This window comes from Rhinolophus sinicus, chromosome 12 (genome assembly GCF_057876585.1).
Source record: "Rhinolophus sinicus isolate RSI-liver-muscle chromosome 12, RSI-T2T, whole genome shotgun sequence".
NCBI lineage: Eukaryota > Metazoa > Chordata > Mammalia > Chiroptera > Rhinolophidae > Rhinolophus > Rhinolophus sinicus.
The window spans coordinates 30,923,602-30,951,333 of record NC_142512.1 but is presented as its reverse complement, the minus strand read 5'-3'; the positions used below and the strand labels follow the sequence as shown (position 1 = coordinate 30,951,333).

The window sequence follows — 27,732 nt, the reverse complement described above, 5'->3', positions numbered from 1 at the left end:
CCACAGTCACGTGGTGGGGCTCTGGATCCAGCCTGTTGCTGATGCTGCAGCGCGGTATTCGTCATGGAGCTGGCGGCGCGGATCTCTCCGTTGCTGGCGCCGCTGCTGTTGCTGCTTCTTCTGGACCTGAGCACGGGTAGGTTCGGGCAAAAGGTGTATGTATCAGCGACCAGTACCTCCTTGCCTATCGTGGGATGTGAGTCTGTTAGTGTGTTTGTGCTTTTTAAAGCAAATCTCTTTTCCCTTGTGTCTACCTTGCGTAATTATATTGCTTTTGAACCTCACTGGGGTTTTGTTGTTGTTGTTATTGTTGTTTTTTAAATTAAAAGTGCTTTTAAATTAAAAGTGCTTGCACTGGGAGGTCTGGTGCTCCTTTTTTCCCTAGGTAGCAGCAGTTGTGCAAAATGTATGATTTGGAGAAATTGCTGATCAACGAGGTTTCCACGATCTTAAGGCCACCTCCCTTTTCCTGCCGTCATTTGCTGCTAAGTGGGATTATGAGGGGTTTATACTTTGAGCTGAAACAGACGGCCCCAAAGAGCCTGAAAATCGTACCATTGGGAGAAGGCCTTTTTCCCCTCTACTCGATGGGAAAAATAATGTCTCCCCTTACCGAGGTCCTTTTTGTCAAGAACAAATTCGTGTTTAATAGGATGACTTGCAAATGGATTTTCAGTCTTTTATTTCTTTCATTTCCTGGTCTGAATCAAGAACTCAGAATTCCAATGGGCCACAAACGTGCTTTTTGATCTTAGGCAAGTTGCTTAACAGTTGTTGTTTGCTCTTTTGTAAAACGAGGATCATCTGACACTTCAGTTTGTGTCTGGGAAGTGTTGTCAGCTATGTTGCACCCCAAATTTTAACCGTGATCACTACCAGGGAAGGGAAGAGTGACAGGGGTTAGGTCAAAAGAGACCCAAGCCTTCTGTGTCATTTTCAAGGAGACCACATTCTTGTGTTACTTTTATAGAGAATCTCATAACCACATCTATAATATTCCAGCTGTTCTGTTTTTCTCCTCAAACCACTTTTTGGTTTTCTTACTCTCCATCCTTGTCAGTTACAAACAGCGTTGTCTCCTCATCCACTCCCTTTTCTTCTTGAACCAATTTTCTTTTACTGGAGGTAGTAGGCAGTGGGTTGAAATTTATGAAAAGAGGAAGTACAAGGCAAAAAGATAACGCCAGTCACCAAGGGACATCCCTAAATAACCTTTTACCATCAGCCTTCTTTTCCCACAAAGTGGTATTAAAAAAAAAAAGATACTGTAACTTAAACGTTGTTACTTTAGCAAAGGTGACCTAGAAAGTGTATTTAACCTACTCTTTTCCGATACATATGTCGCAGGTGCTAGAAAAGTTAACTAAGGAAATTGGAGTTGTGGGATTAAAGGACACACACACGCACACACACACAGCTCTTAATATATTTTTTGCCTAATTCCCTCCCTAATAAGTTATGCCAGTGCATGCTCTTACCGTCTTACCAACAGTGAGGGCCAGTCTCCTGATTCCTGTGGCTATTGAGCAAATGTCATCCTTTTTTGTCTATCAAACAAGCAAAAGTTTTTTTGGTGACCTTATTATTGCTTTAATTTTCATGTCTTTGACTATTAGTGATGTTAACCATTCTTTCACATATTTTTCATAGACATTCATAGCTCCCTTTTCATAAATTATTTCCTCATGTCCTTGATCCATTTAACTATTAGGATGTCCTATTTTTTAATTGATCCACATGAGTAACGAAAATTACCCATTTTCTTATTTGTTGCAGATCTTGCTTTGTTGTTTGCCTTATTTTATTTTTGCTGGACAGAGATTTTGTTTCTGTCCTTAACTCTGTTGATATTCTTCTTTATAGTCTCTCTTTTCTTTATAAATGATTTCTTTATAATTGTTTCCCCATCCAGAGGTCAGAAAAACCTTCCACTGTATTTTCATATTATTTTTAATATTTAAATTTTAAAATTGACAGTCTTGATCAACTTCAAATTTATTTTGGTTTATAGCATTGAGAGGACCTACATATCTATTTTTTTTCCCTTCAAAAAAGTTAACAGGTGGCCCAGCATAATATAGTGAATAATCTTGGTCCCACTGTTTGTGATGCCTCTTCAATTACGTGTTAAATAAGATACAAAAACCAGCATGTTGCAGTTTGAGGTTTTTCTCTTTCTCAAACATGTAAATCTCTTTTTAAAACAGAATTATAAAAGTGTTTCATGCTTATTGTTAAAAATCCAACATACAGAGCATGTAGAGGGAAAAGTGGAAGTCTCTAGCCTCCTATTAAATTTGGTTTTTTCATAACAGGTTCCACCCCTCGCCTTATTTTCACAATATATTGGAGTGAGTAAATTGCCTAAAATATAAACCAAATCATCTCTAGTCTAGCATGGCCATCTCTACTGGGCTTGGAATTTGCCTAGAAGTTACATATTTTTCAGGTAAATCAAATTGTGCTTCTGTTTCAGGAGCCATCATCGACCGGCCCACAGAAGAGGGCAAGGAAGTATGGGATTATGTGACTGTCCGGAAGGATGCCCACATGTTCTGGTGGCTCTATTATGCTACCAACCCCTGCAAGAACTTCTCAGCACTGCCCCTGGTGATGTGGCTTCAGGTAAAAGTGGCTTCTCTGCCTGGCCAGGTTTGAGGCCAAGTTCCCCCCACTTAACATTTTGCTTGCTTCTAAGGGCTCACAGCTCAGCGGAGGTGAAGGACTGATTGGTCCAGTAGCCAACCCGGGGTCTCTAGGTTTGGGGTTTGTCATTCTTGGCAGGCGAAGGCAGTGATATACCAAAGAGGCCAAATCAGAAAGGGAGGAGTTCCAGCCTTTTGCCCTTTTTTTAATTATTATTATTGAGTGCAGGCAGTGCCAGGAACTTTTACCAGAAGCTCCTGAAGACATAGTTGACTATATGCTGACAGAGAATGTTTTGGAAGCTTCCAAAGCAAAGACTGAGGTGCCCTGACCATACCTTCCTCTTTTCATTGCTCAGTTCTTTCCTAGACCCTAACTTCTTGTCCCGAGGAAACCTGATCTTTCAAAAGGAGTCAGCCTCTTGTTTCTTAGTATTAAATGTTGGACCCTGTCCTTTTCCCTAGAGGTGTTTACATTTTGACCTTGAGCTCTGCTTGTAGAATGGAAGGCATGGAACTGGTTAAGAGGTATTTGGGGGCAGGCAGAGGATCCTTTCTTGCATTCCTAAAATATCTGCACAGAGATGGCCCACCCCCACCTAGAAGACCAATCTCTAGGGAGGGTTTGAGTTAGGATGGTCTTGCTTCAGCCTCTGGAAACTATGCCTGGCCCACCTGGGACTCCAGGTTGCTCACCAGTAAATAGAACCCCCTGGGACTCACTTGCATGGGATGCAGATGTCACTTCCTGCAAAAATGTCAGTATTCATAAGCAGCCTCCCAGAACCCTGGGCTTTGCCTCCCCTGCCAGTCCATGCGGAATTTCTGGTGAGGGAGAGAGAAGGGGGCCTTTTTCTCTCTTAGGATTATCAGAGCAGCTTCTTTGATAAGTTGGAGGTGAAACTCAGCCAGGGGTGCAGATAGGAAAATGCTGCAGAAGAAGAACCCATAAATACTGCCCAGGGAACTTCTGTCCACCCCGGGCCTGTCAGGGAGAGCCCTGCAGAAGGTAAGCCCAGACCGGCCAGTTGAGGACTTGGGTCCTTGAGGCCTTCCTGCCACTTAGAGCTATGGCAGGTACTTCTCTTTTCCGGACTTTGGCTTTCTAAGCTAGGGGATTTTGTTATAATGTGGCATTAAGTAGCAGTACTTTTCCACTCCCAAGTGAAAGCTTACAAACAGAGCCAAGGCTGAAGAAAGCAGAAGTGCTGAGAGTGGGGTGCAGAGTCCCACCCATTCAGCCTCCTCTACTTGGTCACATGCTGCCCTCAGGCGCTTTCTGAGCTTTTGGGAATACAATTTGGAAACCACTGGATTTTAGAAGTTGCAAATCTTCCTTTGGGTTGATTGCAGAGCTGAATGGTGGTTTTGAGTAAGTTGCCAACATTTAAAAATCAAGACATTGCTTTCCTCTTTGTCAAAAATCAGGAGATGTAGCAACTTAGTGCCTGAATTCAGTACCCCAAAGCTGAGAGGTAGCGGTCCCCTTTCAGACTGGGCAGGAGCTCCTGGGGGAGGGGCGTCCTCGGCCAGCACCTAATTTCTCTGGATGGTTCACAGTCTAGTTTGTGACCTTTGGTTAGGTTAACCCTTTGATATGAAACGCTGTTTGAAGGTTTTCAGCTGGCTAACTAACCTGCTCTTCATTTCTTCAGAGGCCCAAGGTAGAAGAAAAAGGGTTATGATTAAGGAAGAAATAATTACTAATTTAGATGAAAAGGAGATCTATTTGAGCAGCCTACTGAGGAAATGTGTACTGACTTCTCTGGGTGGTGAGAATCCAGGTCACGTTGTCTGAGTGGAATAGTGAGCTATTTTAGGTACACTTTCAAGCCATTTCAGCGTGTCATTTGGCTCACTGACACATTCACCATATTTCAGAGTCACCAGATTGCCCCCACCCATGACAGCACCCCATCCCAAAGTTCAAGACAAAAAAAGATTTTGTAGGAGGATGTTCTCAAATAGAACAGAAGTATCCTCCAGCCAGCTGCTTGTTGCCCTAGGCTGGGGTGGGGTGGCCACCTGCTGTTGCCAAAAGAGCGGGGCAGAATGGGCAGTACCCTTTTATTTGAGGCCCTTGGCCTGTCCCCTCACCTCAGCTGATAATTGTCTCCTCATAGCCTGCTGGGCTCCGTTGGCCCACTAGATTTTGTCCAGAAAAACCCTGACACCCTTTCCCCCGACCATCTCCTAAATGGCCTCCTCCCCTCTGTTAACCCTCAGAACCCATAGAATCTGCCTCACAGTCTGGGACCCCTGGTGCTGAGCTTCAATTGAGAATCCTGCCTGTCCCTTGTCCCTGGATGTCACAGTACCAAGTGCTCCCTGCCCTGGGGCTTCTGCATTTGCTACATAGTATCCAGGGATCCGCTTGATCAAACTATCTGTCAGTGTGGGTCCCTTGTCAGTCCTCAAGGACACTGAGGAGAGGGTGATGTGGTGGAGTGTCACAAGTCCCCAGGTCCAGTCCTGGTAGAACCCAATTGCCACGTCCCCTCCCTGGGCCTTATTGCTTATCTTTGACGGAGGGGTTGGATGAGGCGACTTAAAGTCAGTGAGCCCCACGTCAGGCCAGTGTTCAAGTTTGGGGAATTAGAGGTAGGAAAGTTTCCTCTGGGGGCTCTTAGCCCAGATCTGTTCCCTTTAGAAAGACTTTAGCAGTTACCAGGGGCCTCAGTTAGTGCAGAAGTCCCTGGTTCACCAGATGAATTGTGACACAGCCATCACGGAATCATAAATCATTTATCGTGAATGTAGCCATCGATGTAACGATTAGATTTAACTAACTAATTTTTCTTTGCTTCATTTTGGTTTCTTTTCTCTTCCACAGGGTGGTCCAGGTGGTTCCAGCACTGGATTTGGAAACTTTGAGGAAATTGGGCCCCTTGACAGTGATCTCAAACCACGAAGAACTACCTGGGTATGGTGAGAATGGCCCCAACTGAAACTACCATGTGGCCTCTCCAAGGCTGAGCCCCACCCAGCCTACCCCATTCTGGGCGCGGTCACAAGTTTAGCAGTACTGCCCCCCCCAACCCCGTCCTTTCCCCCACGGTCTCTCTTGCCTTTAGTGACCTTGCTCTCCACTTGTCTGCAGAAACCTACTCTAGCGGTCACCATGGACCTTGTTGTTGCCCATGTTTTGGCTGTCTCTGCAATCTGATCCAGGGTCCCACCCTCTGGCCGCGATTGTCTAGCCTTTCCCCTCTCTCCTCCCTCCCTGCCCTGCTTCTTGAGTTCTTCAAGATTTCCAGTCCTTTGTTCTCCATCTTTGTCAGGTCTCCGGTCTCTGTCTCCACCCCTGTTCGTCATTCCTGGCTGCACTCCCTCCCCTAACCCCCTCTCTGGTCAGCCTCCTTACCCCCCAACCCCTGGCTCCCTTACCCTCTCCTTCTGCAACCTTGCCACACCCAACCTTGAGTCAGTCTCACTGTCCCCCTGCCCGGCCCCTATCCTCAGGCATCCAAAGACTGGAGGGCAAAACCACACTGTCAGGAAGGTGAGGCTATTGCCCATGTGTGGGCTTTGCTATGGGCCTGTGGCCACACTCTGCTCTGTGCTTCTTCTCTGCTCCTGCCGACAGCACCTTCCTCCCTCACTGGGAGCTAACCCGGCTCACTTCCTCACTGAGAGAACAGAAGCCCTCACACGTAACCCGCTATTTCCTGTCCTCACCAATCAATGTATTTATCTTTCTGCCCCTCTTACCATCCTCCTGCCCATCTCAAAACAAGTGAGGCCCCTCCCTGCTGAGGTCACTTCCCTCAAGACTCCACTTCCGAGGTTATTATCTTTCTATATCTTTATATTCTGTCAAGTCTGCCTTTTCCGGGGGGGTGGGCAACATACACAGGTCTTTCCCAACTGAAAAACAAATTATCCCTTGACTATACAAGTCCCTCCAGCTACTACCCTTTCATATAAAAATTGTTTGTATTTGCTGTTGCCAGTCTTTACCCAGAGCTTATCCTGAGTGCTGCAATATTGATTCTGAGAGCTGGGGGTCGCAGATGGGAGATAGTGGGTGCTGGGAAACCAGTGCATTAACTCTAGAATGCAGTGTATGTGTTATTTCCTCTGTGGTCATGACAAAGGGGAAGCACGGCCCAAATCCACGGTAGTCTGTCCCCATCACTCACTAGAGCTATTGCCCCCACGGGTATACAGGCTTCCCAATTCCAAGTCCATTAGGTCTTTCTTGGCATCCATCTTCGTTGGACTTCTTTGTAGCACTGTTGGCCATGTCTTACATGTTGCTATTTCCGAGCACTCTGTCCTTGGTAACTCTCTCTTCTATGTGTTCTCGGGCAGCCCCATCCTGCCAAACTGCTCTCATGACACGTAGAAGGTGATGACCCCCAAGTCAGTATCTCTAGCTGAGAACTTTCTCTTTTGCCCCAGAACTATTTTGCCACTTGCCTCTTGGGTATTTCCATGTAGATGTCCCTCATACATATTTGACATATCCCAAATTGTGGTCATTATTCTGTCTCCTATACCAGACCCTCTGTCCACCCACAAAACCAGCCAACTTCCTATTTCCCTTGTGGTAAATGGTACCTCCATCCACTCAGGTGCCTGAGCCAGAAACCAGAGAGCCAGCCTCACCTTCCCCTGCCTCCCTTCCCTCCATCCAATCACTTTTACCTAAAAAGGAATTCTTAAAAACAACTTTATTGAAATATAATTTGTATACTATACAATAGAGCTATTTAATGTATACAATTCAATGGCTTTTAGTACATTTAGAGTTTTATAACCATTATTACAATCCATTTCAGAACATTTTCATTACCCTCCCACCCCGAAAAAACCTTATATCCCATAGTTGTCCTTCGATCCCTCCTCAGGCAACCACCTTTGCCTATTTTGGACAGTTTATAACAATGGAATCATACAAATATGTGGCTTTTTGTGGTTTCTATGACTTAGCATACTGTTTACAAGATTCATTCAGGTAGCAGTTCATTCTTTTTTAAGGCTGGATAATCCTCCGTTGTATGCATACACCACATTTTGTGCATCCATTAGTCTGTTGATGGACACGTGGGTTGTTTCCCCCTTTAGGCTATTGAGAACAGTGCAGGGAACATTGGTGTACAAATGTTGGTCCTCCTATATTCAGTTTTTGGGTGTATATGCCTCAGAGTGGGATTGCTGGGTCATATGGTGCTATGTTTAATAACCAAATTTTGTTAATATTCATCCATCCCTTTTCACGCCCTCTGGTGGCTGCTTTCAAAGTACCAGCCCCCTCAAGGCACTTTCCACATGCTGCTTGAGTGACACGCTCCATTGCAAATCATTCCTTCGTTTAACAACTTTTAGTTCCCTCAAAAGATGAGATCCAGGTTCCTGGGCATAAGCTGGCTTCTGCTTACCTCCAGCCACGTTTCCCATCATCTGTCCCTGTGCATTCTACCTTCAGACCTTTGCTTGGGCAGCTCTCTTGGACTTCATTCCTTTGGCCATCCATTCATACTTAGCTCACCATATTCACATCTACTATTCTTTAAGACTTAATGCAGGGTCATCTGTTCCTTAAGGTCCCCTCAGAGTCCTTTGGTTCTCTTGTCTGTCTCCACACTGCTCTTCCTGAAGTGCATTTTAGTTACTCTTGCCTTAGGGCCTTTGCACATACTGTTCAGCCTGGAACATTCCTGTACTCACTGCCGACTGAAATATCACTTCCACTTGCAGTAGCAGAGCCCCCCACGTCTCCCAGAACTAAGAGGAAGAGGGTAATATGACCGGGGCAGGGAGCCTGACTGAGGAGTGAGGAGACCTATTTTAGTCCTGATGCTGCCGTTATCTGTCTAACTTTGTGACTTTGGACAAATCCGGGACCTTTTCTGAGCTTTCGTTTCCTAATCAGTAAAGCACATGACTGGACTGTGTCATCACTCAGGGTCCTTCTACATAGATGTAACGTTGTGTAACTCAAGCTGCTTTGAAGAAGGTATTAGAATAAGTTCTGCTCTTGTAAGGTATGGGGAAGCCAGGCCATTGTGCCAATTGGACTCCTCTAGAAGACAACTGACAGGTGGTACTCAGACCTTTGATGTACTCTCACTGCTTCCAGCTATTGACGCTGCGTGGTTCTACCTGCTCTCGTGGATTACATTTAGGACATTTGTATCGTGGGAAAAGTGACAGCTTCGGTGCCCTTGACCCCGTATATATATGTTACTCTTTCCTTCTTGCTTTCTTTTTTTTTTTTACTGAAGTAAGTAGTCTCTGTTCCTGTCCTTGGTTTTTTTTAAATCCCTTTTAGCAACAGGATCATAAGCCCACTGATACCCTTCCATGTGTAGCTTTGTTGAGCTCATACAAGGTGATCAGAAGATAATGGTGACTGAGTGACTGACTGTGACATTTGGTTTCCCTCTGTGGCACGCAGCTCCAGTCTGCCAGTCTCCTGTTTGTCGATAACCCTGTGGGCACCGGGTTCAGTTATGTGGACAAGGATGACGCATACGCCAAAGACCTTGCCATGGTGGCCTCAGACATGATGGTTCTCCTGAAGACCTTCTTCAGTTGCCACAAAGAATTCCAGGTAAGCAAAGACTCAGGAACAGCTAAGCAAGGGGCTAGCAGTAGGAACACCATATCCACCAGGATAAATTTTCCCCACGCGTTCGATGCCCAGCTGATTTCAGAGAAACCTTTTGATGCCTAAGATAGGGTTATGGGCTTTTGTTTATATCACCTCTTATATCAAGGTGGTTTTTAGCTTGAAAGAATGACCCTGGAGCCAGGGTCGTTCTAATCTGACATCATAAACAGATAAGGGGAGGGACAAAGGAAAGGAGATTTGTCCGGCCATCCCATGCAGTAGAAATTTGAAATTAATCCGTGTGAATTAAAAGGCATTCAGGATGTTTAGTTTTTCATATGTTCCTTTTCTTGCTAGACGATTCCATTCTACATTTTCTCAGAGTCCTACGGAGGAAAGATGGCTGCTGCCATTGCTCTAGAACTTCATAAGGTAACAAGGACGATGACGGTTGTTTGGGTTTCAGACGGAAACTGATTGTGTTACTTTTTACACTCATCTGCTATTGAATATATTTTGAACAGGACCTTGTACATACAGAGTAAGGGCAAGTTTGTAATAATAAGCATGAAGAGCTTCAAAAGGCCACCACCCTACAAAATGTCAAACATACTATAAAGCTACGATGAGTAAAACAATGTGGTACTGGCATAGCAGCAAACAAATAGGTTAAATGCAACAAGATAAAGAATCTAGAACAGATTTAATATATACTTGTATGCATGCATATATGTATGTATACGTAGCTATGTGTATGTATATAATACATACACGTATATATGTATCACACTTCCATATGGTCGAATGTAAATAAGCATTTCAAATCATGGGGGAACAGATAGAATATTCAATTAATGGTACAGAGACAAATGGCTATCACTTTGGAAAATAATAAAGTTGAATTCTTGCTTTGCATAAAATATCAATTCTAGAGAGATTAAAAATCTAAACATAAAAATCAAAATTATAAAAGAACCTGAAAATATAGGAGAAAAGTTTTATAATCTTGGGTAGGAAAGCCTTCCGTCATAAGATGAAACACCCAAAATCCAAAAAGAGTAAGTTTGACATATTTAAACCACATACAAATTTAAAACTTCTTTCATAAACGATTTAAAAAGATATATATGTACATATATATATCTTTTGAAATTATATGTATATACACACAAATATGTAATACACAGTATTCACATCAATAAATCCATAAAAATAGGACAATATCCTAGTAGAAAATTGGCAATAAATATGTACAAGCAATTTAAAAAGATATATATGTACATACCAATAGTCTGTGGACATCTTTCATATGTCCACAGACTATCTGTACTTTTTCTATATGTACATATATTCCACAGACTTTAAAAAGATATGTAGGTACGTATAGAAAAAGTACAAATAGTCTGTGGACATACGAAAAATGCATAATTTTTATTATTAACTCAAATATGTGAGATTTGAAAATATTTAAAAGATTGGTAACATGCAGTTTTGGTAAGAAGTAGGAAAACAAGTGCTCTCATACACTTTTGGTAGAAATGGAAATTGATAAATCATTTTAAAATGGCAATTTGGCAGTATTTATCAACTTTTAAAATGTATATGACCTTTGACCCAATAGTTTCACTTCCAGGAATCTGTCCTATGGGATACTTATACACATGGGAGTGTCAGCTGATGTTTCGTACACCATTACTTCATAAATTGTTCATAAATTGAAAACAAGCTCAATGGCTATCTGTAAGATTACTTACATAAAATAGGTGTATGTTTCCATGTGGGTACACTTCGCAGCCATCATAAAGAATGGATAGGTCTGTATATATACATGTGTATGCATGTGGTTGAGAAAGCAAAGAAAGGTGTTAGAAGGATACTCGTAACATGTTAACTGTGATTAACTAGTGAGTGTGAGTGTGCGAGTGGGGCACAGGTGAAAGAGTTTTTCCACATTTTCTCCTGTCTCTTTCTGTGTGTAAATTTTTTACAGTGAGCTTGTATGAGTTTCATTTTTTTAATATTTATTAATTCTTTTTTAAAAGATGAACCTTTCATAAGAAGCTGTATATGTGCATAACAGAAAATTAGAAAATACAGCAAGCACAAATTAAAATTTCCCCTTCTCACCAGATAGAGGTCACTGCTGTTAACACGTTAGTATATAACCTTTAAATCTTTTTCTGTACCTTTATAATAATCTTTAGCTAATAAGAGACCATATTATACATGATTCCTACAGACTGTTTTCTTCAATTGCTAGCCCTCATCTTCCCATTTCAGTAAACTTTCAAATATTCAGTATTCTTTGATGATTCCAGGATGTCCTTTGTAGCTGATTTGTTTAATACCTAATCCACATCCATGAATACTGTCTGGCTGTGGTATCCCTAAAGTCTGTTTTCATCTAGCACAGTCCCCTTTTTTTTTTTTTTAAGGAGGGTGCAGCTCACAGTGGCCCATGAGGGGATCGAACCAGCAACCTTGGTGCTACCAGCACTGTGTTCTAACCAACTGAGCTAACCAGCCACCCCACAGTCCCTTTTTTATGACCATAATTGTGTAAAGAAACCAGACTACGTACCTTGCAGAATGTCCCATTTTCTGGATTTGTCTGGTAACATCCTCAGGGTATTATTTAGTCCATTCCTCTCTTTACTGTGTTTCCTACAAAACTGGAAATTATATCTAAAGGCCTTATGCATTCAAGGTGAAAGTTTTGGATGGAATATATACATGTATTTCATAATCAGGTTTCAAGAAACTATGGCTCATAAGTCAAATTCAGCCCACTACCTGTTTGTACACGACCTATGAGCTAAGAATGGTTTTTACATTTTCAAGTAGTGGGAGGGGGCAGGGGGTGCGGATTAAAAGAAGAAGAATGTTTCATGACACATAAAAACTACAGAAAACTGATATCTTAATGTCTACAAATAAAGTTTTATTAGAACTCTCATTTATTTATATATTGCCTGTGGCTGCTTTAGCAATAATACAAAGTCAGAGTTCAGTAATTACAACATAGACTATTTGGTCTAAAACCTAAAATATTTACTATCTAGCCCTTTATAGAAAAAATTGTCAACCTCTGATATAGGTGGTGTTGTGCAGATGATTTTGCTTCAAATCAGAAGGCACATAATGTCCAGATCTAGTCTGATGCCTCCATTGAACTCTTACACCCTCCCCCTGGACAGAAAGTTATTTGAGTGGCGTTATTTTCACACTATATGGAGATTCAGTTCTTAATCCATCTTTCACCTAATGGCTTGAACATCAATTTTTTATTCTCACATTAAGTCACGAATTTCATTAGGAACTTCAAAACAGTGTTTTTCTCCTGTCATTTCGTTCACATCTCTTAGCTGTTATTCTTCTATACATGAAATTTTCCCTCATCATCTGGGACTGTTTAGGTAATTTGAAATAAGTTCCTTCTGGAAAAACCAGATAAATGCATAATTCTTTCCCTTTAATTACCAATGTTCAGTCAGGATATTCATTGTTTTCTTATTTTAGATCCCTGAATAGCTTGTGCATCCCCATAACTCAAAATTCAAAAAATATAAAAGGTACACTCTAACAATTCTCCCTTTTGCCTCTGTCCGTCTCTCCTAAGGCAACCTCTGTTATTAGTTTCTCCTGTATCTTTCCACAGGTATTTCATGTCGATAAAAGCTAATTCACAAATATGATCTTTTCCCATTTTTATATAAATAATAGTACACACTACACGCTATTCTGTAGGTCTCATTTTAAAATTTAACAGTATATCTTGAAGATCTTTTCATATAAGTCCATAAAGAGCCTTCTCAATGTTTTTTTTTTTGTTTTTACATTTTTTCACTGGGGAATATTGGGAACAGAGTGTTTTCCTAGGAGCCATCAGTCGTTGTCCTTCAATCTAGTTGTGGAGGGCGCAGCTCAGCTCCAAGTCCAGTCGCCGTTTTCAATCTTTAGTTGCAGGGGGCACAACCCACCTTCCCATGTGGGAATTGAACCGGCAACCTTGTTGTTGAGAGCTCGTGCTCTAACCAACTGAGCCATCTGGCCGCCCCTCTCATTGTTTTTCTAAGTTGTATCGTGTGCTGGAGTGGAAATAACCATAACTCATTTAGCCCATCCTATAATATTCAGATTGTTTCCAATTTTCTGCTACTATGTTACTGCTAAATGAAAAAAAGAGCAGAGGGGCATGAGCCCCTAGTCCTAAGGCCTCACCCCACCCCTGAGGACCTCCTGAGGAGTCCTCCCAGCCCTTCCGTGACTGCAGCGTGGGCAGTGAGGGTTGTATCCAAGGAGCCCACTGAGCACCTTGTGAGAAATCCGACCTCGGGGGGAGGGTTGGCAGTGTTTCTCCTAAAGAAGATAGGGTCTGCGTCAGACCCCACACATGTCCTGCCAATACCCTGGGGAAAAGAGTAGAGAGAAACTCAGTAGTTCCTACTCATTTTGAAAATGGCAGCAGGAAAAGGTACTTTTGCTCTCTCGTGGGTATATGAGGTCTTCGGAGACCTGGGGAATCTTGGAAAGGGTGGGCAGAAGTATTCCTTGCTCAGCAAAGGCTATGTATAAAGGGTAAGCTCTTTTCTGTTGAGGAAGGGATGGAGGCCCCTGGATCCCCTTGACAGGATGTTTCTTGGTTCCTCGTCTTTCAGGCCATTCAGCAAGGGACCATCAAGTGCAACTTTGCCGGGGTTGCTTTGGGTGACTCCTGGATCTCTCCTGTCGGTAAGTACAGAATTTTCAGATATTTTTTTTACTTCCTTTCTCATCCGTCTCTGGGACTCTGGGCTGTGTCATCCACTTCAAAGAACAAGGCAATGGAATTTTTTGGGTCCTTGGAAAAGTTCACACTGAAAGTGTTTGCCCTGGGTCCATCTCAGAATGGGGATGAGAACCCACTTACACAGCACCTACCACGGGCTGCTCCGGGCTGAACCGAGTTCTCTTATTCGAGTCTCATAAGAAGAGAATCAAATTTTCCAGTCGATGACAGTCTAAAGATTCAGAGAGGTGATGGAATTTGCCCTGTGACGTACAGAGTGAGTGGCTTGGTCAGGATGCAATCCCAGGTCAGTCGTCTTGTGCCCTCCGTCACCCTGCTGCTAGCATGAGCATCTGGGGTAAAATTCCCATTTGCTTCTCATGTTGATGATGAGACAAGATTGCCATCAGGTCCTGCGACTCAGAGGTTCACAGTTTCATAACTTGAGCATCCGCGTTGGGAGTACAGATAGAAATTGTTTATGTTGCAGACATCTGGGGCGTGGCTTCAGGCATCGGAAATAGTAACGTTGGTGGGGTTGACTCGAAGGCAGTATTCTAAACCTCAGCACTTTTGACAGTTTGAGTCCTTCTAAGTCTTTGTTGTGGGGGCTGTCCTGCGTGTCATAGAATGTCAGCAGCCTCTCTGCCCTTTAGATGCCAGCATTTACCCCAGTGTGACAACCAACAGTATCTCCAGACATTCCCAAATGCCCTCCAGGGTACAAAATCACCCCCAGTTGAGAACTACTGCTCTGACCTAACAAAAGGTGATTTTTCAGGCAAAACCTAACTAGACAGAAATCAGAGGTGAAGTGGCCTATGGAGGATGGAGGGGGATACGCGGGAATGGGCCAGGAGGGAACTTTTTAGGCTTTCGGTGCTCTCTGTCTTCATTGGGGTGGTCAGTACATGCGTGTATATGCATTTATCGAAACTCTTCGAAATGTACCTTTATGACTCGTGATGTGTGATTATGCCTCAGTTTTTTACAAATAACAATTTATAAAAGGTAGTATTTTCCCCCTAAAAGATAGGGATTTGGCTTGTGACAGAGCCAGGTCCCTAATGGACTTGGGATATGCTGCTGCTACTTGGAATGGTTATTCCTTGCCCTCCTTCTTGGCATCTCCAACGTAGGATGGAAATGGCATAACTGAGAGCTCTGAGTCATTGAGAGAAGGGCCGCTGCTTGTTTGTCCTTCCTGCATGAACCTCCTAGGATGTCACGAAGCTGCAGATGCCTTGTTCAGAGAGGCATGAGAGTCCAGCAGGCCTCTTGCCAGATGCCTCGCTCAGAATTACCGCCCTGGCCCTCAAACTTCCTGCTGGGGTCTCCTCACAGTTTCATAACAACACTTAAGCACTTGGCATGTGTTAATTCACTCCTTACAACAGCTCCATGAGATGGATGCTGTTATTATCCTGATTTTGGAGATGATGAAACAGACCCAGGGAGGTTAAGTAGTTTTTTGTTTAGAGTCGCACAGCTAAAGCCAGGCCTCAAATCCAGGTACCAGGTACTGGAATCCATGATCGTGCCCATTACACTACCCTGTCTCCAGAAGACCAGTAAGTTTCACCTCATCATGGCTTTGCAAGTGTTATTCATCCCGTCCAAAATCTTTTTCACCTTGCCATGACCCACGTTCCCTCATGAATCTTTTTTACCCAGGTCTGACTCCCTCCTTCCAGATCCACTTTAAGTATCACCCCTCCATCCCAGAAGTACTCCCTTTTTGAGGGAGAAGTACTGTTAATTTTCATGAACAGGTTTTAATGGCTTGCTAGGTAGTAGGTATCGTGTTAGGTGTGAGGAAATATATACAGACATGTCTTATAGGAGATCTGCACCTTTCAATATGGTAGCCATTGCCACATGTGACTATTTAAATTTAAATTAATTAAAATACAATAATATTTTCAATCTTTTAATTGGACTCTGCAGATTTCAAGTGCCCAGTACTCACATGTGGCTACTGACTACTGTTTTGGACTACCCAGATATAGAGCATTTCCATCATTGTAGAACGTTTCACTGGACATCTCAGGTTTACATCATAGGTCAGCAGGCCATGGCCTACAAGTCAAGTGTGTCTTCTTATCTGCTTTGGTAAATAAGTTTTTTATTGGGACACAGTCACGCCCATTTATTTACATATTGTTTGGAGGCTGCAGCAACAAAGTGGAGTAGTAGAGCAGCTGGCCTGCAAAGCCAAGAATATTTACTATTTATCCCTTTACAGAAAAAGTTCGCAGTCCCTGGTCTAAATCAAGCAGGGAATGGGGTGCCCTGGAGAATTACAGACAATTCTGTATTTCAAGAAACTAAGGCACTGGCTTAAAGGTGAACTGGACAGGGAAATGGGTAGCGAGGCCCGGGAGGATCTGGTATAGCTGCACCTCTCAGGGTGTACTCCAGAAAACCAGTCCAATCAAGTGCTATACAAAGGACTCCATCGTCAAGTAAGTTTTGGAAGTGCTCAACACCGGCTCCACCTCCTCAAGGTTTCACAGGCACGTCAGAGGCTCTGAGAAGTCCCGCAGTAAAGAAATGTGTTCTATGTTGCATAACCCCAACGATATTTCACCGAAGAGTTATTTTTTCTTTTAACGCCTACATTAAAATCCCGCAAAACCGAGGTTATTTGAAACATACTTTGAGATGCTTGGCCCGAGGGTACCCCAGAAGGCTTTTAAGCAAAGGAGCAGGTATATTCAAATGTACTTCGTCACTTGTGATCCTCGCTACCCTGTCGGCTGGCACATGTCTCAATGGCACTGGCCCCATCCTGGTGTCATGGTCATTGTGAACTTGTCTAAACCAAGCCCGGCTATTCTCTTTGAGGGCAGACATATTTATATCTTATCAGCCTCCTTACTGGCTTCGGGCCCTTAGTCAATTCTCAATATATTTGTGGAATGGAAATGACTTGATTGGCAGTATAGCCCCAGACACATGAATTACGAAATCATTAGTCTTCTTCCTTAATTAGCTCCTTGGCAGAAGTTAGTGTCCCCAAATTGGAGGAGTAAGCAGGAAGCAGAGCAGAAATGTGAGGGCGGAGAAATATTCTAAGCTGTCAAAAAGCCTCGAAGTCTGCCGATAAGAGCCTCCACTGCACAAACACAGCCTGCCTGTGGAGATGCCATCACTGGCTGTGACTCACTCACTGGGCCAGTATCACGCCAAATTAACGTGCCATTAGCCCTGAGTCAACAGATATGCCCACACACCTTTGTGCCACCTCCCAGCCACCAGAGACATTCGCTGGTTTCCTACCTGGGCACTGGTGAGGGAAGGAGCCTGGTGATCCAAAGCCACCAGCTTTCTTGCTTCTGTCTCTTTCTGCTTTGGGAGGGAGGCTAGTTAGGTTTTTCTTTGGGAGGACGGAGTCATGACAGACTTATTTTGTACATAATGTGGTTTTTCCTTTAGATTCGGTGCTCTCCTGGGGACCTTACCTGTACAGTATGGTAAGTAGGTGGGGCCTCACCTCTGCGCTCTTCGTGCTCAGCCCAGCTGACCTCTTCTGGCTCTGACCTCAGGAAGGACAAAGCTAGCTGAGTGTGCCCATGTGGTTGACCATGCTCCTCAGGGATGCTTTGTCCACTGCCAAATTGGAGACCCTAAGCAGCAGCCGGCCTCGGGGCCCAATTTAAAGAAACATCAGCTCAGTTATCCCATTTCTCTAGGTCCAAGGAACAATTTTTTAAATCCCCCAACATTCTGTTATAAGTTTTCAAATACGTAGCAAAGTTGAAAGATCACTGTGAACGCCTGTATACCCACCATCTAGACTCAGTTAACATTTTGCCGTCTTGCTTTCATAATAAATACGTGACTTGTACATAAGATGCTTTTGTATACAAATTCCCCTTTCTACTTTTCATTCTTTCAGTTACCCATCCCTAACTGTAGCCATCAATGCGAGATATGTGTCTAAACAAAAGAGGCCTTTTTGTTCTCGGTTTGTATTCCAGTCTCTTCTGGATGACCAAGGTCTGGCCGAGGTGTCTCAGGTTGCAGAGCAAGTCCTGGATGCTGTTAATAAGGGGCTCTATACAACGGCCACCCAGCTGTGGGGGAAAGCAGAAACGATCATTGAACAGGTAACAGGACAGGTTTGGAGGCCAGCCCCATTGGCTTTTTCTCTTGGATGAAGGGCCCCTGGGTGGTGGTGTCAGGATTGGGGTCTATCCTGAGACTCTCCCAAAACCATGCTAAATGATAAATCTGACGGGTCTAAGCACTGACAGGGTCAGAAGGCCACCCAGCCCTGCAAGACTTGCTGGTTCCTTAACTGACTGTGTGGATTCCATAAGAAACAATATGCCTTGCCAAGGCGAGTGTTTGGATTCTCGGCAAGCAGTATTCTGATGCCAGTGAGCCAAGGGGAAGAACGCATGGGCTGAGGACGCAGTGTGTGGGACCCTCTGCAGCTCTGTTCTCCCTGTCAATTAACACACAAGCCCGTGGTTTTCTCCTGCGGCATCTGAGCTCCACTCAGGTGGTCTGCGCGCTAACCCCAGGAGCCTGGGCTGACACAGCCCGTCTCTGACCCTGCAGAGCGGCATTTCTTTCTGGTCCGAGCAGATTTACAGAGAGAAAGCTGCCCTTGGATAAGATGCAGGGCCAAGTGCCTTTCCGTTTTGCAACTCCGATAATGGACAAATGAAACCAACAGCCAAAATATGCTTCTGTATTTCAGAACACAGATGGGGTGAATTTCTACAACATCTTAACTAAAATTGCCCCCAAGTCTGCAATGAAGTCGAGCCTGGAATTCACCCAGAGTCACCTAGGTGAGTGAGCCTTGAAGTTGCCAGACTGGATCGTGGCCTCCGTGCGACACGAAACCAATTTCTTTGAAAAACCTTACTTTATTTATTGTTTATTTTTTCAAAAGTATAGTTGACATATAGTATCAGCTTCAGGCGTACAACCCAGTGATTCCACATTTGTATACCTTACAAAGTGATCCTCACAATAAGTCTAGTAACCATCTGTCGCTGGACTGAAAAAGCTTTATTGATGTATAATTTATATACCATAAAACTCATCCATTTTAAGTGTATAACTCAATGGTAGTTAGTACATTCCCAGGGTTATGCAATCCTCACCACAATCCAGTTCTAGAACATTTCCATCACCCCAGAAAGATTCCCGCATGTCGGTTTGCTGTTGATTCTCATTCCCACTCCCAGCCCCAGGCAACCACTAATCTGCTTTCTGCATCTCCAGACTTGCCTTTTCAGAGCCTTTCATAGAAATGGCATCGTGCAATAGGTAGCCTTTTGAACATCTGGCTTCTTTTACTTAGGCTCGTGTGTCTGAAGTTCAGAAACCAGCTTCTGCAAGCTGGATTACACTGCCAGCTCTCCTGCAGGCTGGACTGGGTTATCTTTCAGCTGACCCAGCTTCACTGCAGGGGCCAAATGCTGACAGGCTCCCTCCGGAAGAGGCATAGAAAGCCTGCAGGAGTCCGCTAGATCCCACATCTCAGCTGATTTCCTTTGGCCGTGCTCGGTAATCTCAGGGGCCCCACAGTACCTAAATTGCAGCAATCAAAACTAATAAATCCTCTCCACCTTCAACCTGTTTCTGGCTTGCTTCTCCCTCTGGGATCAATCCAGGTGACACTTTCCATTTTCCAGCCGAAAGCCCCCTTCTTAGGCACCGCTTCGCCAGCAGCCTGGAAAAGACGTCCCCTTGGTCTCACTTCCACTCCTTGGACTCACCCTGTACCAGTTTCTTTTAGTTCATCTTTTCCAACACCACGTGAGACACCTACACCAGGACTCCTTGAATCAACTCATGAATGGTCCCATCAGAAAGAAGCTCAGAATTATTCCCGAGGATTGCTCCTGGGGAGGTAACTTACGGGACCTAATTCAGTGCCTTGTGTAGAGTTGGGGGGCGAAGAAAGGTGCAAACTCAAAGGCTTTAATTTGAAGAATGGGTTTTGGCGGTGGTGATTGTACATTGCTGGTACAGCAGTATTATCCACATTTTATAGATGAGCAAACAAATGTAGGGCTATTAAATAACATGCCAAATTTGGTTCAGAATAAGGGGTTGGTTGGGAGAGAACGGAAACGGTTGGTTATGAGTGGGTAATTGTTGAAGCCAGTTGTGGGTACGTGAGGGGCATCATGACCTTCTCTTTACTTTTGTATCAGGTTGAAGTTTTCCATAAGAACAAATTGAGATTTTAAAAAGCCATGCCCAAGGCCAATTGGTTGCAGGTGTGACTTCTAGACAAAGGTCCTCGTGGACAGGTTTGACCAGTTCTCTCTGGCCGGCCTCCCCAGGCCTTCTGATTCTGGATGTGGCTCAGGTGTCTGCTATATTCTGGCCTGAGGGCCATAGTGAGGAAGTACTGGATTCCTCCAAGACCAAGGCCAGGTACAAATCTTACGTAAGTCCCTGTTTAGTCCTATAGAGAGGCCTTGAGCAAGTGGAACGCCCACTCTCCTGGAGGGGGAACACTCCAAGCTGAGGAGGGTTTCATTTGTGTCCAAAATACCCCAAAGTTGTGATCTGGAGGTTTTTGTAGGGTGGATGCTTGACAGATGCTGAGAAGCTAAGACTCGGTGGCCTGGGCTTCCTCAGGGAACACGGGCCATGCTCCCAACCTGTATTCACCAGAGGACCCATCCTAGACCTGGTGTCTTCATTTCCCCCTCATCCCTTAGAGTTTTCTAGAAATGAAAAAGTTAATTAGATCAAATAAAAAGAATGTGGTATCAGAGCTATAAGGGATGGGACCAACTGTGGGGATCTGTCATGACACGGAGAAGAGGGGGTGATCATCGTGGGAGGAAAGTCCAGCTCAAACTCCGGAGAGCACATGTTTTCAGCCCAACGCCCTCATTTTGTCTTTATGATGGTGTTTTCCCGCCCTAGCTTCTCTGGTGATAGCGACCCTTCCTCCCTGCCCAGTGTGGCTGGATCGGCCAGGTGACTACATGTTTGCAGATGGTGACTAACAGAGAAAATTGTCTTTGGCTCCACGTGTGTCTATGTATGATCTGAGTGTCCTTGGCCGGTACCCCCAGTGTCATGAGTTCCAGTTTGTGGTTAAGCCTACATACTTTGGAGTCAGCCAGGCATGCGTTCAAACCCTAGGCGTGTTTCTTAGCCTCTCTGAGCCTCATTTTCTTTAACCCTTTGCACAAGTTAAGACTCCTTACCTCCCCCAGGGTACTGCTGAGGACAAACTAGGTTGTCGCTTATAAAGTGCTTACTTAGCACAGCGACTCGCAAATAAAAATAAATGGTAGCCCCTATTGACCTTGTCGTGGCTCAGTATTAGATGATTGACAGTGGTCAGGAATCCCACGGGAATGCTGCAGTAACCGGCTCATCTCTTGCCTGGGGCTAGTCCTCCACGGGGCTTTACTGAGGGCTGGCTCTGACTGGGTCTGGGTCTGACGTGGTGTATTGCTAGGGTAGCCCCACTTGTTCAGCACTTAAAACTTGACCCTGGTATAACTCAGGAAAGGAGGGAGACTAACACTGGCCCGGAAGTACAGGTTGTTCCCTGAGAGGACCAGCCTAATGAGTACTTTCCAAGCCTCCCCGTTTCCTTGGGCACTGGCTTTCTCCAGGTTTCAGTTCCTCATCACAGATGCCATTGCTGTCATCAGTAGCCCTTGAGTGAATCGAGCACGTGTGCTGTTTATGTTTCCCTTCTGCATGACCAGCTCTGGGCACAGATACCCAGGCGGTTGGTGCTTGTTGGCGAAGCATCTGTGCGTTCGGTCTTTGTTAGGTGCTGCACAGGGGTTATGTCTGGGTCCCAGAGCCCAAGATGCTTTGGGCTGAAAGGAGCCTCTTGTTCTGGCAGATTCCAAGCTGCTGCTTCTTTCTCCTTCCTCCTGTGTAGGCCAGGCTAACAATGTCTTCCTGAACATGGAGGAGGACTTCATGAAGCCGGTCATCAGCGTTGTGGACGAGTTGCTGGATGCCGGGGTCAACGTGACCGTGTATAATGGACAGCTTGATCTCATCGTGGACACCATGGGTAGGAACCCACTCAGAGGGGCGCATGGAGGCAGTGTTGTGAGTTGAGCTAGAAGGGAACTGGCCTCGGACATGTCAGTCTTGGCTCTGTGACGTTGAAATGCCACGAGCAAGGCCATGTCCGGTTAACATCCATCCACCCTTGACCTTGACTTTTTGAAGAGGGTGGAGCTGCCTGAAGCTGTGACCACCGCCCCGCCCCCCCCAACCCCCCCAGAGAAGCCTGGGCCCATCCGGCTTTTGAGGCCCTTACATGTATAATTAAAGAAAAGAACAGTACCCACCCCCACAACAAAAATACAAAAGGAGACATTTTCTTGATCATTGGGCAAATGGATTATTTGATTGAGGGAAAACCTTGTTTTTGAGCAGTGTCACAGTAGATGGTAAGCACTGCAAAGTGAATTAAGACTAAACCCTAATGGCTCTGTAAACCTGAAGACCGAGGGGAAATGGTCTTTTTGGAGTTCCTGTCATACTGGCTGTCACCACGTGCCCACTTCTGGTTTCAGTAGAGCCAGGTAGAGGCACAGAGGCAGGTTCTTGGAATAGGCAGGCAATGAAGGCACATGGTCTGGTGGGTGTGATGTGTTTCTCAAAGTCAACAGGATTGAATATCTTTTTGTGACACGTCAGCCAAGGGCACTAAAAACAACATGAAAAGTTTGTGTTTCTTCCAGAAACTGCTGCTGGGTGATCCTCGCTTCCTAACCCTGAGACTTCTCATTCCTCCTGACGAGAGCGCCCCGATTTCTTTCCTACAGAGCATATGGCCATGGGAGAGGCAGAGGCAGAGGAGTCAGGCTTCACAGCTGCTAGGTTTCTCCTGGGTATCACTGGGGGCTTGCTAGAAACGCAGAATCTCAGCCCCCACCCCACTCCCCCAGACCTACTGAACCAGAATTTGCATTTTGATAAGGGAGAGTTGTATGCACGTTACACTTTGGGAAACACCAAGTTATAGCACCTAGATTTTTGTTTCTACTCTACTTAGGAGTTAATGCTGGGTCCTTCTTTGTCCCTCTTGCCAGGTCAGGAGGCCTGGGTGCGGAAACTGAAGTGGACAGAACTGCCCAAATTCAATCAGCTGAAGTGGAAGCCCCTGTACAGTGACCCTGAATCTTCTGAAACGTCTGCTTTTGTCAAGTCCCATAAGAACCTAGCTTTCTACTGGATTCTCAGAGCTGGACACATGGTGAGAGTCAACTTTGGTCCCAGACTTTCAGTTCTGAGTGGAAAGCCACAGGAAGTTAGTTGATGGCGTGGGTGCACTGCCTGCTTTGGTCTTTGCGTTAGGCTTGGGAGTGTTTTGAGGTCTCTAACAAAATTCTGCCATTAGCGCTTCATTCCTTTCAGTCTAGAAATTCTCATTTAAAGAAGTAAATCTTCCTGAGAGAATTAAGTTCGGCTCTCTGTCCTTTACTCTTTAGTTTAAATGAATGTAATGTTACTTGCCTCTTAACAGTTTGTCTAAAGGAACCATTTGTCCTAGGGGAAGAAGGGAGACATTGTCTTTCCTTGACATTTTCAGGGAGTGAAAAACCAAAGCATGGTGCTCCTAAAAGCTGAGCCGCCAGTCCATGGTACTTGGGGGGGGGGGGGGGGGGGGGCGGGGAGTGTCTTCGAGCAGTGGTGACTCCAAGTGACTCCAGAATTTCAGTTTGGAAGAGACTTTGCCTGCAAAGATGGGCCGTGAGGCTATCACACTCCTGTTATTTGCAAAGCGAGCTCACTATTTTCCCTCAGGTTGTATGTTGGTTGAGTGGCTTTCTGGGGGTCGGTGGAGATGGTGGAGGGCTGAATCTACTACATACACCTATGCGCCTGCCAAGTTGCCAAAGGGAGGAATATCAGGAGGCAGAAGGGCCCAGGTGCTTCCCTCATGGTTACACTTTGGTCTGGCCACTTAAACACACAGTCTCTCTTCTTCACGGGATTATGGTTTCTTGTCAGGTATTAGTTCGGAGGGACACTAAGGCATCCTCTGGCCTGCCCGCCCCCCGTGGCTCCCTTGTGCCCAGGACAGAAGCTCCATAGAGAAGGGACTGAGGGACAACCATCTGGCAGGACAGTGGGCCTAAGGCTACTGGTCTTAAAGCTCTGTTGGCACAGGAAGCATGAAGTGTGTTTACTTGGATGGCTGAGGAGGTGTTGAAAGATTTGGGGGAGGGGCAAAGTCTCCCTCCCACAAGCCATTCCTTACAGTCATTAGTGGTTCTCAGTGGGGGTCAATTTTGTCCTCAGGAGACTCTGGCAATCTCTGGAGACATTTTTGGTTGACATAGCTTGGGGGAGGTTACTACTGGTATCTAGTGGATAGAGGCCAGGGATCCTGATAAATATTCCATCATACACAGGACAGTACCCCCAACAAGGAACTGTCCAGCCCCAAATGTCAGTAGTGTCAAGGTTGAGAAACCCTGATACAAAGGAAGGGGAGTTGAGGTATCTGGTAGACCTGGTTTCACAATATTTATTAGTTGTCTAACCACAGGCAATGTAGTCTTAACCTCTCTGACCTTTAGTTTCCTCTCAAGAACATCCCTGAAGTGAAGATGCTGAAGACTTTAAGAGAAACCAGTTTCTCTTTGGCATCCTTTATTTGTTGAACAAACATTTGAGTGTCTCGTGACTGCTAGGCACCGTGCCAGGTACTAGGAGGACACAGATGGATGGTGCACCTTCTCTGTCCTCAAGGAGCTCACAGGCCAGAGGGGCAGACAGGCCAAGAGACTCTAATGACATGGGGTGAGAAATGCTAAGATGGGGATTGACCCAGGGAAGGGGGCCCAACTCGGGCTTGGGGGTCTGGAAGATTAGGCACTAAACGATCGGCTGGAGTTACCTAGGTGAAGACGAGAAGGTATGCAAACAAGGGCAGTATGCAGGTTCAGAGGAGCCTTCAGACAACTGAGGCCTCAGGGAGGCCCTGGAGAGATGAGACTGGGGAGACTTGGCACATCACTTTAAGGACCTCCAAGGGGTTACCGTTGAGGGGTTTTAAGCAAAGGAGTACAATTTCTAGATTGTCTAAGAAATAACATTCTCGCAGGGACAAGACTGGGGCAGAGCCAATCTAAGAGACTTTTATAGTAATCCAGAAGGGGGAGAGGTGGAGGGATTTGATAAGTGTTAGAAGGGAGAATGGGCAGGACCTAGTGACTGGAGAACAGCGAGTGTGTTGTCCATAGGCAACTGGACATCTGAACTCCGTATATATGAGTCTGGAGTCAAATGTTTGTCCTTGGAGACAGAGATTTGGGAGTCGAATATGGAAAAGGCCAGGGGAACAGGGCCCCGGGTACACCGGTACGTAAGAGATAGGAGGCAAAAGAAGGACCCTCAGATGAGACCTGAGAAAGAAGCGGCCAGAAAAGCAGGAAGGAACCCAGGGACATATGGCATTCTCAAGCAGAGAGGGGCCAGTGACGTCAAATGCTGCTGACAACCCAGATAAAGGACTGAAATGTAAGTGATGATTTGGGTACACTTGATACCGTCGGTGACTGTGGCAAGCAGTTTCAGTGACTGGCAGGCTCCAAAGCCAGCATGGCAAGGTTGGGACAAATGAATGAGCAATGAGGGAGAGAAGACAACAACTTCCTTTAAGAAACTGGAAGGAAGAAGTAGCCCACTTCCTTTTAAGAAACAAAAACTCATGGACACAAACAACAGTTTAGTGGTTACCAGAGAGTAAGAAGGGAGGGTCGATGGTAGAAGATAAAGGGAGTCAAATATATGCTGATAGAAGAACTGACTCTGGGTGGTGAGCACACAATGTGCTACATAGATGACGTATTATAGAATTGTGCACTTGAAACCCATGTAATTTTACTAACCATTGTCACCCCAATAAATTTAATTTTTTAAAAAACCACACACACACACACAAAACATGGGATCTGAAGAGAGAATGAACAAGGCAGCAGGACACAGGGTTACAAGGGCATTTTGTTATATCTCTGAGTGTCTGAGACCCGTCAGTGTTGAGCACACATTGTCTGTTAGAGCACAAGACTGAGTATTACTGGAGAGGGGTCCTTGCGGAGGCAGGTAGAAGGCAAAGGAGGAAGCTGCTCATCACATACTTGCTTGCTCGCAGGTGAGCTGGAGTTCAGGCCCATTTCCTCCTGGTTTGTCGCAGAAATAACAAGACATCAGTTGGGGGCAGCCTTAAAATAGCTCTTGGAGACTGTATTTAAATCATCCCCCAACCACTTCCCCCCAGTTGATTAAATGTCCTTTTGGTAAACCCCTACTTCTCAGGACAGTCAGGGACGGGTGTGCCACAGAGAACCGTGGAGCTGTGGAATTTCAGAACCTGGAGCCATTTACTCTTTACCCCAGTCTGTGCAGAGGAGAAACCCAGGCCTCTGTCACTGCCTTTTCATGGTGTGTGGGAAGGAGATTTTTTTTTTTTTACAGGAATTATTCAAAAACTCTTAAGGGAGAAACAAAACAAAGTCGAATAACAGCACAAAAACAATGCCACCCAAACAAAGGGTCTTGTTGGATTGTTCGTATTTGTTTACAGCTTTGCTGTTAGCTTCCCTCTCCAGCCATTTTTCTACTCCATTCCCAGTCTGGAATGTTGCCTATACAGAGAATTCCATAAAATGTTTAGAATCTTCCCTCTTCCTTGAATAGGCTGGGTCTTAGTACCATAAAAACACAGCCCATATAAAGAAATCAATGTATCAGCCCCAAATTTAGGAGAAGGTTCTTTTCCTAAACCCCAACTTCTCCCAGAAGAGCTTCTGTCCTCCCAGGTTCCTGTCACAGAGCGGGCACTCTTCCTGGGAGTGAGGTTTCAGGAGATCGCCCCGGAACTCAGCCCCAGGAACAGCCAGGAGCACTAACGCAGATACTGCTTGGTTCTAGGTTCCTTCTGACCAAGGGGACATGGCTCTGAAGATGATGAAGTTGGTGACTGGGCAAGAGTAGAATGGACTGGGCTGGAGGTGACCTGCACGGCCTCGGGGCACGGCACCTGAAGGGGGCACCTGGAGCTGTCGGAAGCACCATTCTCCCCTGGACTCTCCCTTGGGCTGTGATTGGGACGGTTTCTGCCAGCTTCCGCAGAGAACAAACTCTGCCTCTGTGGCAACTTGGAAATCATTTCTGCTTTTGAAAACAAAATAAGATTTTTTTTTTAATGGATTTGTTTTAATCAGAATGAAGGTGTTAACTACATTAACTTTTTCTTATTATAAAAGCAAATTATGTGATTTATGGGGCAGGGAGGGAAACAGAACAAAGTAAACACCCATATATTCCCTCCCTGGGGATATGCACTGCTACCACTCCTGTGTATATCCTTGGCAGTCTTTTTTTGCTATATATACATATATTTTTTTTACGCAAATGGAATCATTACTATGTAATTTTACTGTCTACTTTGTTCACGTATCAGTATGTCCAAAACACCTTTTCATGTCAATAAATGTTCTTCTGTAACATTTTTAATGGCTGCGAGGATTCCATTTCATGGATGTACTATAATTTATGTACCAAATACCCAATTGTGTCCTGTAAGCAATGTCTAGTTTATTGCCATTATAAACAGTGCTCTGGTGATTCACCCTGAGTGTTATATTTTTATGTACATCCTTACTATTTTCTTAAAATAAATTCCTAAAAGCATAATTGTTTAGTCAAAACATTACAACATTTCTTTGAAATTGAAATGATGAGTTTGAGACTTTGAAATTTTAATTCGTGGCTCAGAGTCT

General features: G+C 44.8%; 1 protein-coding gene and 1 long non-coding RNA gene across 3 annotated transcripts in view; one reads left to right on the top strand and one right to left on the bottom strand.

Annotated features, from left to right (window-relative positions):
* SCPEP1 (serine carboxypeptidase 1) lies at positions 1-27,581 on the top strand. Its single transcript, XM_088802158.1, is given in 14 exon segments — positions 1-136; positions 2,477-2,625; positions 5,479-5,568; positions 9,049-9,204; positions 9,562-9,636; positions 13,863-13,935; positions 17,411-17,448; positions 17,956-18,084; positions 18,684-18,777; positions 19,734-19,847; positions 21,864-22,001; positions 23,032-23,195; positions 26,882-26,933; positions 26,936-27,581. Coding segments are annotated over 14 exon segments (1,404 nt in total). The 5' UTR covers positions 1-63; the 3' UTR covers positions 26,995-27,581.
* Positions 20,545-27,732, bottom strand: part of LOC148756508 (uncharacterized) — a 41,319-nt gene continuing 34,131 nt past the window's right edge. Inside the window, exon 5 of one of the 2 annotated variants that reach the window (XR_016022880.1) lies at positions 20,545-20,676. This is a non-coding gene — a long non-coding RNA (uncharacterized LOC148756508). Of the gene's footprint in view, positions 20,677-25,982; positions 26,131-27,732 lie in introns of those variants that run through there. The other variant, XR_016022879.1, reaches the window with a different exon arrangement.